Source organism: Coregonus lavaretus (assembly GCF_964263955.1).
Source record: "Coregonus lavaretus genome assembly, chromosome: 36".
Lineage (NCBI taxonomy): Eukaryota > Metazoa > Chordata > Actinopteri > Salmoniformes > Salmonidae > Coregonus > Coregonus lavaretus.
Genome location: NC_140023.1, coordinates 18,023,894 through 18,039,431, shown reverse-complemented (window position 1 = coordinate 18,039,431; position 15,538 = coordinate 18,023,894). Strand labels below are relative to the sequence as shown.

The 15,538-nt window shown below is 41.9% G+C and overlaps 1 protein-coding gene across 1 annotated transcript in view; it reads left to right on the top strand.

Annotated features, from left to right (window-relative positions):
* Positions 1-6,928: 6,928 nt before the first annotated feature.
* The window catches only part of LOC311110974 (ectonucleoside triphosphate diphosphohydrolase 6-like), a 33,119-nt gene continuing 24,509 nt past the window's right edge, over positions 6,929-15,538 (top strand). The window contains exons 1-5 of the mRNA XM_084153632.1: positions 6,929-7,129; positions 11,193-11,532; positions 12,373-12,449; positions 14,154-14,297; positions 15,022-15,097. Of these exons, the coding sequence (XP_084009758.1) occupies positions 11,265-11,532; positions 12,373-12,449; positions 14,154-14,297; positions 15,022-15,097 (565 nt within the window). The 5' untranslated portion in view covers positions 6,929-7,129; positions 11,193-11,264. The remainder of the gene's footprint in view (positions 7,130-11,192; positions 11,533-12,372; positions 12,450-14,153; positions 14,298-15,021; positions 15,098-15,538) is intronic.

The following is a 15,538-nucleotide window of genomic DNA, read 5'->3' as shown; positions in this document are numbered from 1 at the left end:
TGCAATTGAGATCGTGTCATCTGTTGGAGCAGTATGCGAATTGGAGTAGGTCTAGGGTGTCTGGGATGATGGTGTTGATGTGTGTCATGACCCGCCTTTCAAAGCACTTCATAATTACAGATGTGAGTGCTACAGGGCGGTAGTCATTTAGGCAGGTTACCTTGGAGCTCTTGGAAACAGGGACAATGGTGGTCAGCTTGAAACATGTTGGGATTACAGACTGGGACAAGGAGAGATTGAAAATGTCTGTGAAGACACTTGCCAGAGGTATCACTACAAAGATACAAGATACAAGCGTCCTTCCTAACTCGGTTGCTGGAGAGGAAGGAAACCGCTAAGGATTTCAGCATGAGGTTAATGGTGACTTTAAAACAGTTATTGTTATATATAGTTTATTGGCTGTGATAGGAGAAAACTGAGGATGAATCAACAACGTTGTAGTTGCTCCACAATACTAACCTAAACGACAGTGAAAAGAAGGAAGCCTGTACAGAATATGCATCCTGTTTGCAATAAGGCTAAAGTAAAACTGCAGAACATATGGCAAAGAAATTAACTTTATGTCCTGAATACAAAGTGTTATGTTTGGGGCAAATCCAACACAACTCATCACTGAGTACCACTCTTCATATTTTTTAATTTTAAGTTAAAACACAACACATCACTCTTCATATATATATTTTTTATTTTAACCTCCTTTTTTCTCCCAATTTCGTGATTACGATCTTGTCTCATCGCTGCAACTCCCCAACAGGCGAAGGTCGAGTCATGCGTCCTCCGAAACATGACCCACCAAACCACGCTTCTTAACACCTGCTCACTTAACCCGGAAGCCAGCTGCACCAATGTGTCCAACTGATGACCGAAGTCAGCCTGCAGGCGCCCGGCCCGCAACAAGGAGTCGCTATAGCACAATGAGCCAAGTAAAGCCCCCCCCCCCCCGGCCAGACCCTCATGACGCTGGGCCAATTGTGCGCTGCCCTATGGGACTCCCGGGCACAGCTGGGATCGAACCTCAGGCTGTAGTGAAGCCACAACACTGCAATGCAGTGCCTTAGACCGCTGCGACACTCGGGAATCCCACTCTCATATTTTCAAGCATGTTAGTGGTTGCAACATGTTATGGGTATGCTTGTCATCGGCAACGACTAGGGAGTTTTTTAGGATAAAAAGAAACGGAATGAGAGCTAAGCACAGGCAAAATCCTAGAGGATAACCTGGTTCAGTTTTCTTTCCAACAGACACTGGGAGACAAATTCACCTTTCAGCAGGACAATAATCTAAAACACAAGGCCAAATATACACTGGAGTAGTTTACCAAGATGACATTGAATGTTCCTGAGTGGCCTAGTTACAGTTTTGACTTAAATCGGCTTGAAAATCTATGGCAAAACTTGAAAATGGCTGTCTAGGAATGATCAACAATCAACTTGACAGAGCTTGATGAATTTTAAAAATAATAATGTGCAAATATTGTACAATCCAGGTGTGCAAAGCTCTTAGACTTACCCAGAAAGACTCACAGCTGTAATCGCTGTCAAAGGTGATTTTAACATGTATTGACTCAGGGGTGTGAATACTTATGTATATTAGATATTTCTGTATTTCATTTTCAATAAATGTACTAACATTTCTAAAAACATGTTTTCACTTTGTCATTATGGGGTATTGTGTGTAGATGGGTGAGAAAAATAAAATAATTTAATCCATTTTGAATTCAGGCTGTAACACACTATCTGAAGGCACTGTACCTGTCATGACTGCCCCCTTCTCCAGTTACATTTTAGTCATTTAGCAGACGCTCTTATCCAGGGCGACTTACAGTAGCAATTAGGGTTAAGTGCCTTGCTCAGGGATTCGAACCAGCGACCTTTCGGTTAGTGGCCCAACGCGCTTAACTCTAAGCTACCTGCCGCAGTAAAATAAGCCAGGTTAGGTTAATTTAATTTTTCCTAAGTGAAACTCTCTTAGTGAATTGTAAATCTATCATCCCCACCAATAGGACATTGGCTGAGGGATTAGCCATAGTTTGGATTCTTCCCTTTTTTCATTTATTAAACAATGTCTGCAGATTAGCCTGACGACTCAGAACACATCAAATAAAGCAAATTGCGTTAAATTATCCCAATATTATTATAGTTCCCCTGCCTGCACCCCCTTAAATCATTATATAATGAATTAAAGTGGTATTACCCACGTATCCCTTTTATTTTCCATCTATAAAGGACCTGCGCTAGTAAATGAAAATGGAATTGAAACTGCATAATGCAATCGGCTATAAATGAAATACTGGAGACAGGACTATAACAGCAATAGCCTCCATAAAGGCCAACCAAGGTCCTGTGCCTACATGGGTTGAAAAATAGTGGAGGTGTATGGTTACTTTTGTATACCATTTCAAGGTGTCACGACTTCCGCCGAGGCTGCCTCCCCTCCTTGTTCGGGCAGGTTTCAGCGTTCGTCGTCACCGGCTTACTAGCTACTGCCGATCCCATTCTACTAGCTACTGCCGATCCCATTCTCATCACTCCACTTGTCATGTCTTGTCTTGTCAATCACACACACCTGGTGCTCATTCCCCTAATTAGTATGTGTATAAGTGTTCCCTCTGTTCCCCTTGTCTTTGTGAGTGATTGTTTCATAGTGAGAGCGAGTAGCTCGGTTGAGCTACGCTTCCATTTGTTATTGCCAAGGTGGAATATTTCCCTTGTGATAGTTTCGTTTTGACGCTTGGTGCGTTTTATTTATGTAAACGGAATAAACTCTGGACTTCTGTGTTTTACCTCCTGCGCCTGACTCCTTCATTCACACCTCATCACACAAGGTTTGTTGACATGGGTGATGCTTTAGAACGCTTTTTGTTCAAGCTTTGAATGGGTTTTACTTACAACCTGAAAGTAACTGAAGTTTGCACCTGCACCCTTTAGCTCAGTTACCATATGAAATTGAGGGACACTAGTGTCAGCCAATCATTATGATTATGCAGTCAGTTTCCATTTACGAATATGAGCGCCTTTGGATATTTTGTATTTTCTCCGATTTTACAGTTTTGATTATAGTATCACACTTCAAACAATCACCCATTATTTATATTGGTAAAAGCAATAAAAAATATCAAGAGGGGGGTGTATACGTGAGGAAGAGGAGAGGATTCAGTTAACCATGTGACTCGTAGCTACTTGCTATATATCTAGGCCACATGATACTATAAGGAGGATTATTAGGAAATAATTTGAGGCATTGATAGGGATATAATTCAGTGTAAGTACAGTATATTAGAATAACAATGAATAGAAGATTTCACTTTCATATTTTAAATCAGGGTTCTCCATGGATTACGAGATGGACATCTGGCCTGAGCTACCTTTACATTTTGACTATGCAAGAATTATGTATTGTTATGTACTATTATCTTTCATCATCTTCAGTTATTGGGATCATAATATTCAGAAAAGCCGTTTTATTCAACAATCTCAAACCCAAGACTGAAAGACTGTACTCCAGCCTTTCTTGAACCATACCAAACTGTGCAAAAAGAAATAGCCTACTGATTAATCTCATTGGATTATTTACGTTGCCTTCAACATGATTGAGCTGAAGAAATGAAATTAAAATGTGTGTTCAACGGGATTTTCTAGGAAAGTCCTGTTATGTTAGTTGAAAAACCACTATGGTAATAAGGAATGACTAATTCTCCCAAAGTCGATTACATGTAATCTCATCCAATGGTGCTCTGTCCCCATGAAATACAGCAGGTTGTGGATTTTGCTGAGGTTATGTGTATTTAGAATAACCAATAAGAGCTGGATTAGACAACTGTTTTGTACTTTAAAAGGAGATTAATAAGGAGTTGTATTATTATTCAGGGTATACTGCTCGCAGGGCTTAACCTAACTATGTGCATGGAAAACAAGCCATTAGAGAAACAGAAATGGTCAAATAGGCTATATACTGGAGGTCCCTCTGATAAACGTAATATCTAGCATTGAGTCATCCTAGTTTTAACAGGAAACACACAAAGCAGTGTCAACCTGCTGTTTCGATGTACCCGTGGCTCAAGAGTTTGATAGAAGAGACTATGATGCTATAGTTATGTAAACATTTTAAATGTAAAATGAAAAGAGGGGATTTTTAAAAAGTGGCTAACCCATTTCTATCCACAATGGAGGGAAGCATAGTCTGTGCATTAAGATATTTATTTATTTGACAATATTTCACTCAAGCATTTCTCTCAAGCATTCTTAGAATTCAACCCTCTAGAGATTAAGTGGGCCATCCTTAAAATATAGCAATATACACATGCTTTGCACTGTGTATTCTCTACTACTACAACTACTACCACTGTCTATTCTAGTACTACTAGTACTACTACAACTACTAGTTATTTAGAACCTTGAGAAAATACTACCAATACTATTTACTTATATTCATACTGCTACTGGTGATCACAATAACTTGTAAGCAATTTAGTAGTAATGTAGTAGTAGTAGTAGTAGTAGGCCTAGTAGTGGTGGTAGTAGTAGTAGTAGTGGTTCCCAAGTGGTTAAAAGTTACCAAGTAGAACTAAGGGGGCAAAGACATTCCTTGAGAATCCATGATCATAGCCATGATGTGAGCAGACGCAGGTCAGAGTGGCTCTTTCCTCCCCACATAGACATTTCTGTCTCTCTTAACAATTTAGTTGGATTAGTCATCATTCCATTGGAAGTGCCCCTTAACGATCTGATGTAATTGTTCTAAATGTAATTTGTATGTAAATCTCTGGGCCGATTAGGATCCACTCAACGTACTTTTGTTGTTATCATTATTATTAAAATGTTTGCTCGTGGAGGAGAAAGATTACAGAACCATTAAGCATGTTGTCTGACCCATTAACTGATAAAATGCTATTAGGGGCTTAAAGATTAAATTACATATATGGACCACAAAGTGATGAAACTGTGCTATTTCTCTACCTCATGAGTATAAATGCTTTACACTGCAGAAAGCTCAGAAAAACAACCTATAGGAGAGACAGAGTGAAAAATAATAATTATTTCTTGTTTTTTTACAGTTTTCTTCTCATGTAAAAGTTGAGTATCAGTTGGCATAAATCCTGATATCATGCAGAACATTGAATTGTTGATTTTTCATCTTATGCGCCATTATATATCCTTTGAATAGCTATGAATAGCTATGACGCAGCCTGCAAACCGCCACTTAACAAATTAATTGTGTTAAACAATGCGCGCTGTAGGTCGCTGATTCAGGGGATCCAGGGGGTGTGGTCTTTTGTGCAGAAACTGTTGATGGGCATATGTAATGACTGGTAGAAATACAATGGATCTACTCATGTGTGTATCCATTTGGAGAGAGGGAGGGGGCCCGTCCCTCCTCCAATAGCAGCAAGTGTGCAACAGTTTGATGGTAGGGCTGCTCACACTAACCCCCATTCATTCCTTATTGATCTTTGATAACAGAGAAAGGTCTCTGGGTCAGTAGGTCCTTCAGAACCTTGTGGCCTAGATACACACACGCACACACACACACAACTGGGCATATGGCCTTTTCACAGCGTCCGCTGCATCTGCAGACAATTTGCATAAGGGCCTCTAATTGAATATCTACAAAACCATCACCAACCTCCTTTCATATTCCCAAGGCCCCTCAATGTCAGTCATTTATTTATGTGTATATGTATGAGTGTGTGTACGCTAGCGCACTCACACACCTTTGTGAGTGAGACGTGTGGGTGGGTGTGTGGGGGGGTACGTTAAGAGCGTTGCGTGTGTGTGTAGCGTGTGCATGGGAAAGCACACCAAAAGAAAACAGATTGGCCCATTTATCAAGTCTAATGATCGTTAATTGAGGTAATGAATAGAGAGTAGCAAGAGGGGCCTATTGCCACAGGCTGGTAAACGTTAACAAAACTATTGATTGTTGGAGAGGGAGGTGAAGTGCTTCTGACACGAGCTTGCCAGAGACAGACCAGCTGGTGCCATATTGTCAATAAGGACAATGAGAATGTAATTGGCTTCTGTATCTCTCTTTGAAAAAAGGGTGGGAAACGTTGGGTAAAGGAAAAATGTTAGGCTTTTGAACTGTCCGGTTGAGTTAAGATCCCTTATTACAGATTTTAGTAACACCCTGTGTCTTCATATAATTATTTTTTAGATGCTTAACTTTGGGATATCGGGTAAAAGTGAATGAGTATGATTTTGATTTCAATGTATTTTTTTACATAAATGTATTAAGAATATTGACAAATATAACCATGAATATTGAAAATAGACCATTTTTGATTTGGGCAATTTTGTCAATATATTGTTGAAGACTGAGTTTGGGAAACCCTGCTCTACAGGCATATCAAAGTTCCAGAGTGGGATCTCTGCTACTTTTAGAGTTATGATCCAATTTGTAAGCACAAGAAAACAGAGTGAATGTGAAAATGGATTCAAAATGGTCGCCCTCCGCTGGTGATTTGCAGGATGTGCAATGATACAAGTAAAAGGAGGGCTGTGATTGGTTACATTGCCTACTATGCCAATTTCTCTGTATCATATGGGCCATAACTTTTAAAACTAGCAGATATCTCACTCTGGAACTTTGATATGCCCGTAGTGTATATTATGTTCAACAATATATTTAAAAATGTGCCTTTTTTTATTGCATAAAACACAATGTTTGTATACTTCCGGAAACCCAGCGAAAAGTTCTGGTCCTTTGTAGCTCAATTGGTAGAGCATGGCGCTTGGACCACCCATACGTAGAAATGTATGCACACATGACTGTAAGTCGCTTTGGATAAAAGCGTCTGCTAAATGGCATATTATTATTATTGTTGACTAAATTCATGCTAATATAGTTTTTTGGAGCTGGCGCCCAACTGTCTCCCATTCACTCCTTGAAGGAGAGCTCTCCTTGTCCCAGAAAGCACCGCGCGGCCCTTGACGACGTATGAGCAACGTACACCAATGGGCGTTAATAAAATTCCAATGGAGTTTCCCAATCTCCTTAAGAGTATCTCTGGTTGAGTTTCCCGCACCAAGCTAATTATTTCACATGTCATGAGTATTCGCCAAGCCATCGTCCCAAATAGGAATATCGAAAATGGAATCAGAATAAGTGGCTACTTATGATGCACGCATAGGTATGTATCCAGCATTTGCTTTTGTAAGTTGTCTTCAATATCAGCAAGCGAGGGACAAAGCCAGTTAGCTTGCTAGCTAGCTGCTAGCTTCGAATACATTTTCCGACATCTCTCACAGCACTAAAATACAGTGACAGTTAGCCTGCCAGTATTTACACTATTCTAGGTACATACGATTTCATACTAGCAATGCAAAATTGAGAAACCCACCCCATTCATGGGGCCCATGTCTTGTCTTACAGAAGTCACAGGTCAGGAGAAAGTTAGCCCTTGATAAAGACTCTAGTCTCAGTTCCATTACACATAATTAAGAGTCACTGGACAAAGGCATCTTCAGTAGGGCCCGGGGGAAGTTTGGTAAAAATCCCTGATGCTTGGTATGAACATGAACATGAATCGCTTGCGGTACGGTTGTGGAAGCATAAGGAACTTATGTTTCATATCAGCGAGGAAAAAATATTTAAAAAACAAAAGGTTAAATTCATTCACACATTGATAGGGTTAGTGTTCCCACCCGGCCATATCTCTATGTTACAGCACTTGTTTACGGAAGACAAGACGCGACCACCTGTGCTAATTACATTTAATTTTTTAGTCATTTAGCAGACGCTCTTATCCAGAGCGACTTACATTATCTTTTTATTTTGCATACTGGCCCCCGTGGGAATCAAACCCACAACCCTAGCGTTGCAAACGCCATGCTCTACCAACTGAGCTACATCCCTGCCAGGATCTCTAGTGGCACAGCTAGCACTGCGATGCAGTGCCTTAGACCACTGCGCCACTCGCGAGTCAAAATACATATCTAGCATGCTCTGAACGCCTCTCTAACTAGGGAAATTTAGCGGAAAGTGTAATTTTGTAGGATTGACGCACCCATAGCTGTATTCATCTGTGCAACACTGCTACAGTAAGTGTTTTTTATTTATTTGAAGGATGAAAGATGAGGGTGCCCATATATTTCGAAAGCCGTATTGTAGGCGATGATTATTTACATTTCTAAACGAAAAAAAACACAGGCCTCGAGTTAGGAGAAATGTACAGTACCTAGATAAAGTTAGCTAGCTAATTGCTTATAGTGGCACTCCAGTTTTCACCTAATTTTCCTAGTTGCTAAAATTCTAATAGTTCGCCTAATTTCAGATTATGTGACAAAACAAGCAGTGTAGAGAATCATGGTACCATCTAAACCCCTGTGAAATATATTGTATTTTTAGCTGTTCGAAGCTGGTGTACAAAACCAAAAGTAAAAGATGCAAAAACTTAAGCAAGGGAGGCATATAAATAGCGCACATAGAACAGATCTACTGCTTCTTAGACTTGCTTTCCAAGAAAATGACAGATTATAACTCACATTTCTATGTGAATTTGGTCGGGTCACCCAAAAAGTTACATATTGCAGCTTTAAAGACACCCTCCAGCGATTTTTGAACTTTTACTGTTGAAAAGCAATATCCCAAGAATAAATAGAGTGAAGTACACACACTAAAGGGTAAAACAATTATGTTCTGAGCAAAGTTGTCTTTTAGACAACTGCAAACTTCAAGTAGTAGGACATTCAAGGAGGTGGTAATAATAATAATAATATGCCATTTAGCAGACGCTTTTATCCAAAGCGACTTACAATCATGTGTGCATACATTTTTACGTATGGGTGGTCCCGGGGATCGAACCCACTACCCTGGCGTTACAAGCGCCATGCTCTACCAATTGTCTGATGGGAATTTGTGATTTCATTGGTCTCCCCTTTTGGTTACTGGCCCAACGCTCTTAACCGCAAGGCTACCTGCCACTCTTTGAATGTTATACCCCTTGAAGTTTACTTTTTTACCCTTTAGTGTGTGTACTTTACTGTATTTATACTTGGGATCAGAGCATATGAGCGAGCGTGGAGCGGGAGCGGACGGATTTTGAACAGAGCGCAGAGCGGCATTTTTAAAAGGACGGAGCGTCGCCCTATGTCCCGCTCCAATTTCGCTCGCTCACACCACGAGTCTGAAGCATGCTCAAGCCTGACCCAGAATCCATCTGTTTAATTTAATTTGTGTCGTCCATTAATTTGTATTTTATAGAGCGAGAGGAGCAGCAGCAGCAACAAGAGAAAAGTTTTGAGGAATTCAAAAGTTTATAATAATATAATATGCCATTTAGCAGACACTTTTATCCAAAGCGACTTACAGTCATGCAAAGGCCCATCCATAACAAGGGAGAGAAAAAGAGAGCTGGATGTAGCATTTTTTTGAAATGATTTTCATGGACTATGAACCGCTGAGTAAAGGAGAACGCGAAGGGATGCAACACTTCGCCAGCGCAGCTCAACCGGGCTACCCCCCCATGCTATAACACCGTACGGGACACGCTCATGCCACATGCTCTGGAAGAGATGGAAGCCAAACTGCAAGACCTACTGCAAAATGGTGATGGGCTCGTTCTGTCAGCAGACATTTGGACCAGTAGAAGAGGGCACAGCTTCCTTGGCATCGTGGCCAGTTTCATTGATGGGACGTTCAGGGGGCACACGGTTTTGTTGGGCTGTGAGCACATACAGGGGCACCATACCGCAGATCGTATTTACCAAAAGTATGAAAGTGTACTTAAATATTGGAACGTGCAACGACATGTGATTCGGGTCGTCACTGACAGTGCCAGCAACATGATCAAGGCGTTTAACCTTCTCCCTGGCACTGAAGAGGAGGCGGAGGGTGAAGTGACTGCGGATGCCAGCAGCAGCGCAGAACATGAAGAGGAGGATGAGGGACCACCTGCGCCCTCGCAAGTCCATGTGGAAGTGATAACCTCTAATGTAGAAACTATGGTAAATCAGTACTTTACTTTGTCAAATTTACATCTGAGATGCCCCATTCACATGCTTCAGCTGGCGATCAAAGACGCCGTTAACAAGCACGACAACATTAATAGGCTGTTAGTGAAAGTCGGGCACCTGGTGAAAAGTGTACGCAAGAGCACAGAGGAAACCGACCAATTAGGTGTCCGCCCCACAAATGCCTGCGCCATTCGATGGAGCAGCCAGCTGCGGATGATTCAGTCGTTCATCCGGTTGTTCCAAAAAGACCCGTTATGGCAAAACAAACTCAAGTCTAATGTTGCTAACATCACCCTGAATCAAGTACGGCAGCTGACGCACCTTGTCAGTGTGCTGACACCACTAGCAGACCTCACAGACAAAATGCAGAAGGAGCTGGGGAACCTGGGGATGATCCTCCCTGCTGTCACAGAAATCAAATCCCTGCTCACCGATTACACTCACGCTGCACTTCCAATGGGCATCGCTGCTTTTACAGAAACATTGGCAAACAACGTGTCAATTCGCTATGGAATATACTATACTGATTAACATCTCATTTTAGCGTCAGTGTTAGATCCCCGTTTCAAGACAGAATGGATAATCCGAGATGAGTCTGTATGCAACAAATTCGGGGAGATAAAGTAAGGCTGTGGTTTAAGCTAAAAGTGAAATACATGCAGATTTTGTTCCTTTTTTGGAGTGAGCGGGGGGCGATTTGAGTGGAGCGCGATGCAAACTGCGTTGAGCGCTGAGCGATAATGAGCGGACTGGCCTGATGTGGCTTTGAGCGGGGGGAGCGGAGGGGTGAACAGCTCCGTGAGCGAGGAGCTGAGATTCTCACCGCTCCACTCCGCTCATATGCCCTGCTTGGGATATCACTTTTCAACAGAAAAAGTTCCTAAATCACTGGAGGATGTCTTTTTAAGTTTAGTTATGTAGCTAGCTAGCTACTACTAGTAGGAACAGTTTCTACATTCTAGTGATATAATTGAAAATAATAATAATATGCCATTTAGCAGACGCTTTTATCCAAAGCGACACAGTCATGTGTGCATTCATTTTTACGTATGGGTGGTCCCGGTGATCGAACCCACTACCCTGGCGTTACAAGCGCCATGCTCTACCAATTGAGCTACAGAGGACCACATTATGAATACAGGTGGCCTAGCTAGCTAAACCTTGATGACCTCCTTGATGTCAATTATTTAACAGCTTTCTATCAGATGGCTAACGGCTGTATGTCTGTTTCATTTATAGGAGGAACAGCAGAATGGACAGCCTTTAGTTCTGTAAGGAACTGCAGAATGTGCCTTAAACACACAAGTCACCATGAGGTTACCGAAGTTGGCCATTGTTTTTGTCTTCTTGGGCTGCCTGGCGGCTTACCTGATGTTTGTTAAGCACCACTATGATGGTGTAAGGCCAGCCATCTCTAAAATACCACCTCACTTCCACCCCAGATTGGGCTTGTTGGGCAGCCCCAATAGACCAACGTCCTCAGAAGTGGTCAGCCAACGTTTCCAGTATGGCGTTATGTTTGATGCTGGGAGCACAGGGACAAGGATCCATGTCTTCAAGTTTCAACTGGAGGACAATGGTACGGTACATGTGAAAACAAATATATTACACCCCTTGCCTGGGAGAGGTAGAAAATAATGTAGAAATGTTACTTCCATACCTCTCAACTGAAAATGTATATTGGCTCTATTCCATCCATTCATGGACTTGTTTGGGTGCATAGAATAAGATGCAAATGTAGTTTACCAAAATTCATCAATTAAATGTAGCTTTCTGCATTGCTTTTAGCATTTGTAAGCCATGTGAGGCAGCAAAAAGTATTAATTACAGATTTGAATCTGTGTGATAAGGCTTTCAGGCTTAATTTGTATTATGTGCTTTGATGTTGCCAGTACAAAATGCACATAAATTCATTACTCCATTTAGGGCCTCATATTAGGCTTACGCTACCTCATATCAGGAATCCTAAAAAAAAGTTTCAGTAAAGCTTCGCCAAATGGCTTAGTTATCGCATTTATTTCAACATTAAGCTAAATCACATAAGTGCTGTTTTGGCGTTATTGTTAAATCTATGATTGTTATTCTAATGGTTACCAAGCACCTGCTATTTATGTTGATATGGCCTTAATCGTTTTGTGCAGACACGCCACATGACAGTAGAGGTCATAAGCATCACAGAAGAAATGTAGAAATTCTGACAACAAGATAGAACAAGTCACTTGTTATGGCAGTGTTATGTAGGCTACTGTATAATATCAGGCAGCTTGCCATGGATCTCTGCCTTTGCGGTAACTAACTATTAGCGTTAGTTAAATCTACATTATCACCCTACAATTCACTTTATTAAATGTTAATTAAATGACAACAGTATTTCACTTTATTCAACTTTTTTGTTGTTTTTGTCATTTTTTTCCCACAGAGGCTCCTAAATTGGCTCATGAAACATTCAGAGCAATAAAACCAGGTCTATCTGCATATGCTGATGATCCAGAGAAGGTAATCAACTTAATGCATTCTGAAAGTATTCAGACCCCTCCACTTTTTCCACATTTTGTTACGTTACGGCCCTATTCTAAAATTGATTAAATAAATACAAATCCTCATCAGTCTACACACAATACCCCATAAGGACAAAGCGAAAACAGGTTTTTAGAAATTTTTGCAAAAAAAAAAAAACCCAGATACCTTTGTTTACATAAGTATTCAGACCCTTTGCTAAGAGACTCAAAATTGAGCTCAGGTGCATCCTGTTTCCATTGATCATCCTTGATGTTTCTACAACTTGATTGGAGTCCACCTGTGGTAAATTCAATTGATTGGACATGATTTGGAAAGGCACACACCTGTCTATATAAGGCCCCACAGTTGACAGTGCATGTTAGAGCAAAAACCAAGCCATGAGGTCGAAGGAATTGTCTGTAGAGCTCCAAGACAGGATTGTGTCGAGGCACAGATCTGGGGAAGGGTACCAACACATTTCTGCAGCATTGAAGGTCCCCAAGAACACAGTGGCCTCCATCATTCTTAAATGGAAGAAGTTTGGAACTACCAAGACTCTTCCTAGAGCTGGCCGCCTGGCCAAACTGGGCAATCGGGGGAGAAGGGCCTTGGTCAGGGAGGTGACCCAAGAACCCGATGGTCACTCTGACAGAGCTCCAGAGTTCCTCTGTGGAGATGGGAGAACCTTCCAGAAGGACAACCATCTCTGCAGCACTCCACTAATCAGGCCTTTATGGTAGAGTGGCCAGACGGAAGCCACTCCTCAGTAAAAGGCACATGACAGCCCGCTTGGAGTTTGCCAAAAGGCACCTAAAGGACTCTCAGACCACGAGAAACAAGATTCTCTGGTCTGATGAAACCAATATTGAACTCTTTGGCCTCAATGCCAAGCGTTACTTCTGGAGGAAACCTGGCACCATCCCTACGGTGAAGCATTGTGGGGGCAGCATCATGCTGTGGGCATGTTCTTCAGCCGCAGGGACTGGGAGACTAGTCAGGATCGAGGAAAAGATGAACGGAGCAAAGTACAGAGATCCTTAATGAAAACCTACTCCACAGCGCTCAGGACCTCAGACTGTGGCGAAGGTTCACCTTCCAACAGGACAACGACCCTAAGCACACAGCCAGGACAACGTAGGAGTGGCTTCGGGACAAGTCTCTGAATGTCCTTGAGTGGCCCAGCCAGAGCCTGAACTTGAACCCAATCGAACATCTCTGGAGAGATCTGAAAATAGCTGTGCAGCGATGCTCCCCATCCAACCTGACAGAGCTTGAGAGGATCTGCAAAGAAGAATTGGAGAAACTCCCCGAATACAGGTGTGTCAAGCTTGTAGCGTCATACCCAAGAAGACTCCATGCTGTAATCACTGCCAAAGGTGCTTCAACAAAGTACTGAGTAAAGGGTCTGAGTACTTATGTAAATGTGATATTTCAGTTTTTGCTTTGTCATTATGGGGTATTGTGTGTAGATTGATGAGGGGGAAAAAAACAATTTAATCAATTTTAGAATAAGGCTGTAACGTAAAAAAAAATGTGGACAAAGTCAAGGGGTCTGAATACTTTCTGAATGCACTATATTTTGACAAAAAGATTTGTGCCACATCTACAGTTGACATAGTCCTGAAAGTAGGCAATTTCTTATTGCCCTGACAATATCTTTTGAAATCTAATCTCTTGCCTTCTCTGTGGGTTGTTTCTCAGTGTAAAGAAGGGATCTTGGAGCTGTTGGAGGTGGCCCAGGGCAGCATTCCCTCCTCTGTGTGGAGCAGCACTCCTCTGGTCCTCAAGGCCACCGCAGGCCTCCGCCTTCTGCCTGGGGAGAAGGCCACACACCTACTGGACAGGGTGAGCTTTCGCCACTGTCTGTGGAGTCACTGCATAGATAGATGACCAGACCACAAACACTCTGCACCAACCACACTCTCACCCTGTGGAGTTATAATTCGTGTTAGCTGTCTTGTTACATTTCACTCTGATTTCTAACTTTACACTGTAAAAATGGGAGTTGTGGTGGAAAGAGAATGTAGGTTGGCAGCGGTCAAGGCATGAGTTGCCCACTTAGAAATGAGCTAAGCTATGTAATTGCATAGCATGTCTACATTTACCCCTAACTGTAATACTATCAGCTGAAAGCAATTTAATGTCATGAGTTTATTGCATAAGTGACCTGTTATGCGCTTGTTTGATCGCCTGTCAGTGTTTCGGATCCTCCACTACTTTCACACATCCTCCTCTCCACCTCTTTTTATTTCGCCATTTAATAGCCTGTAACAGATTCACATAAGGACAACACATCCTAAACCTATAATACTGCTATTTAGTTGTTAGTTGACATGTTGCATTGATCCCTTCTACCTGTTACTTGGCAGTGTTACCTCACCCAACCCATTTTTACAACAAAGGGAGGTGTGGCTTGAATTCAATCTATATAGTAAATTACGTAAATAGTCGACATGCATGTATTGAAAACAGTTATCTTTTAGAAAGAATTGTGTCATGTACCTGAAGTATGCATGTGGAAAACAGCTTCCAAACATGATTGTGAACTGACCTAAAGCTTTCTGTCAAGGTGAGAGAGGTGTTTGTGGAGTCTCCATTCCTGTCCAGAGGGGACAGTGTATCCATAATGGATGGCACTGATGAAGGTATGTCTGGCCCTCACCCACCTGTAGTTTCACAAAACACGGCCTTCCTGTGCAGGTATTTCTAGCGCCATGTAGGGCTGTGACGGTCATGGAATTTTGGATGACTGTTATTGGTCAGCCAAATGATTGCGGTCACCGTTATAACCGTTCGAATAGCACAAAAAAAGACAGACATTTTCTCCGCGACTGACTGCATGTGCTGCTGCTGCAGGGAGGGGGGCCTTGTTTAGGCAACCCAAGACTTGTTTGCTACAACACCATGTTGTTTTGCTTCTTTCAGCAAGGAGCAACAAAGTTTCATCCAAGATTCTGGTAACTAACCCAAGATATCTCACCAGCGTCGTTTCCAATGGGAGCAAATGAAGCATAAGCACGGAGGTGGGCAGAGCCAAGCACAAGCTAGCGAGATCCTATTTTTAACTGCACTGCCCCTTAAGCATT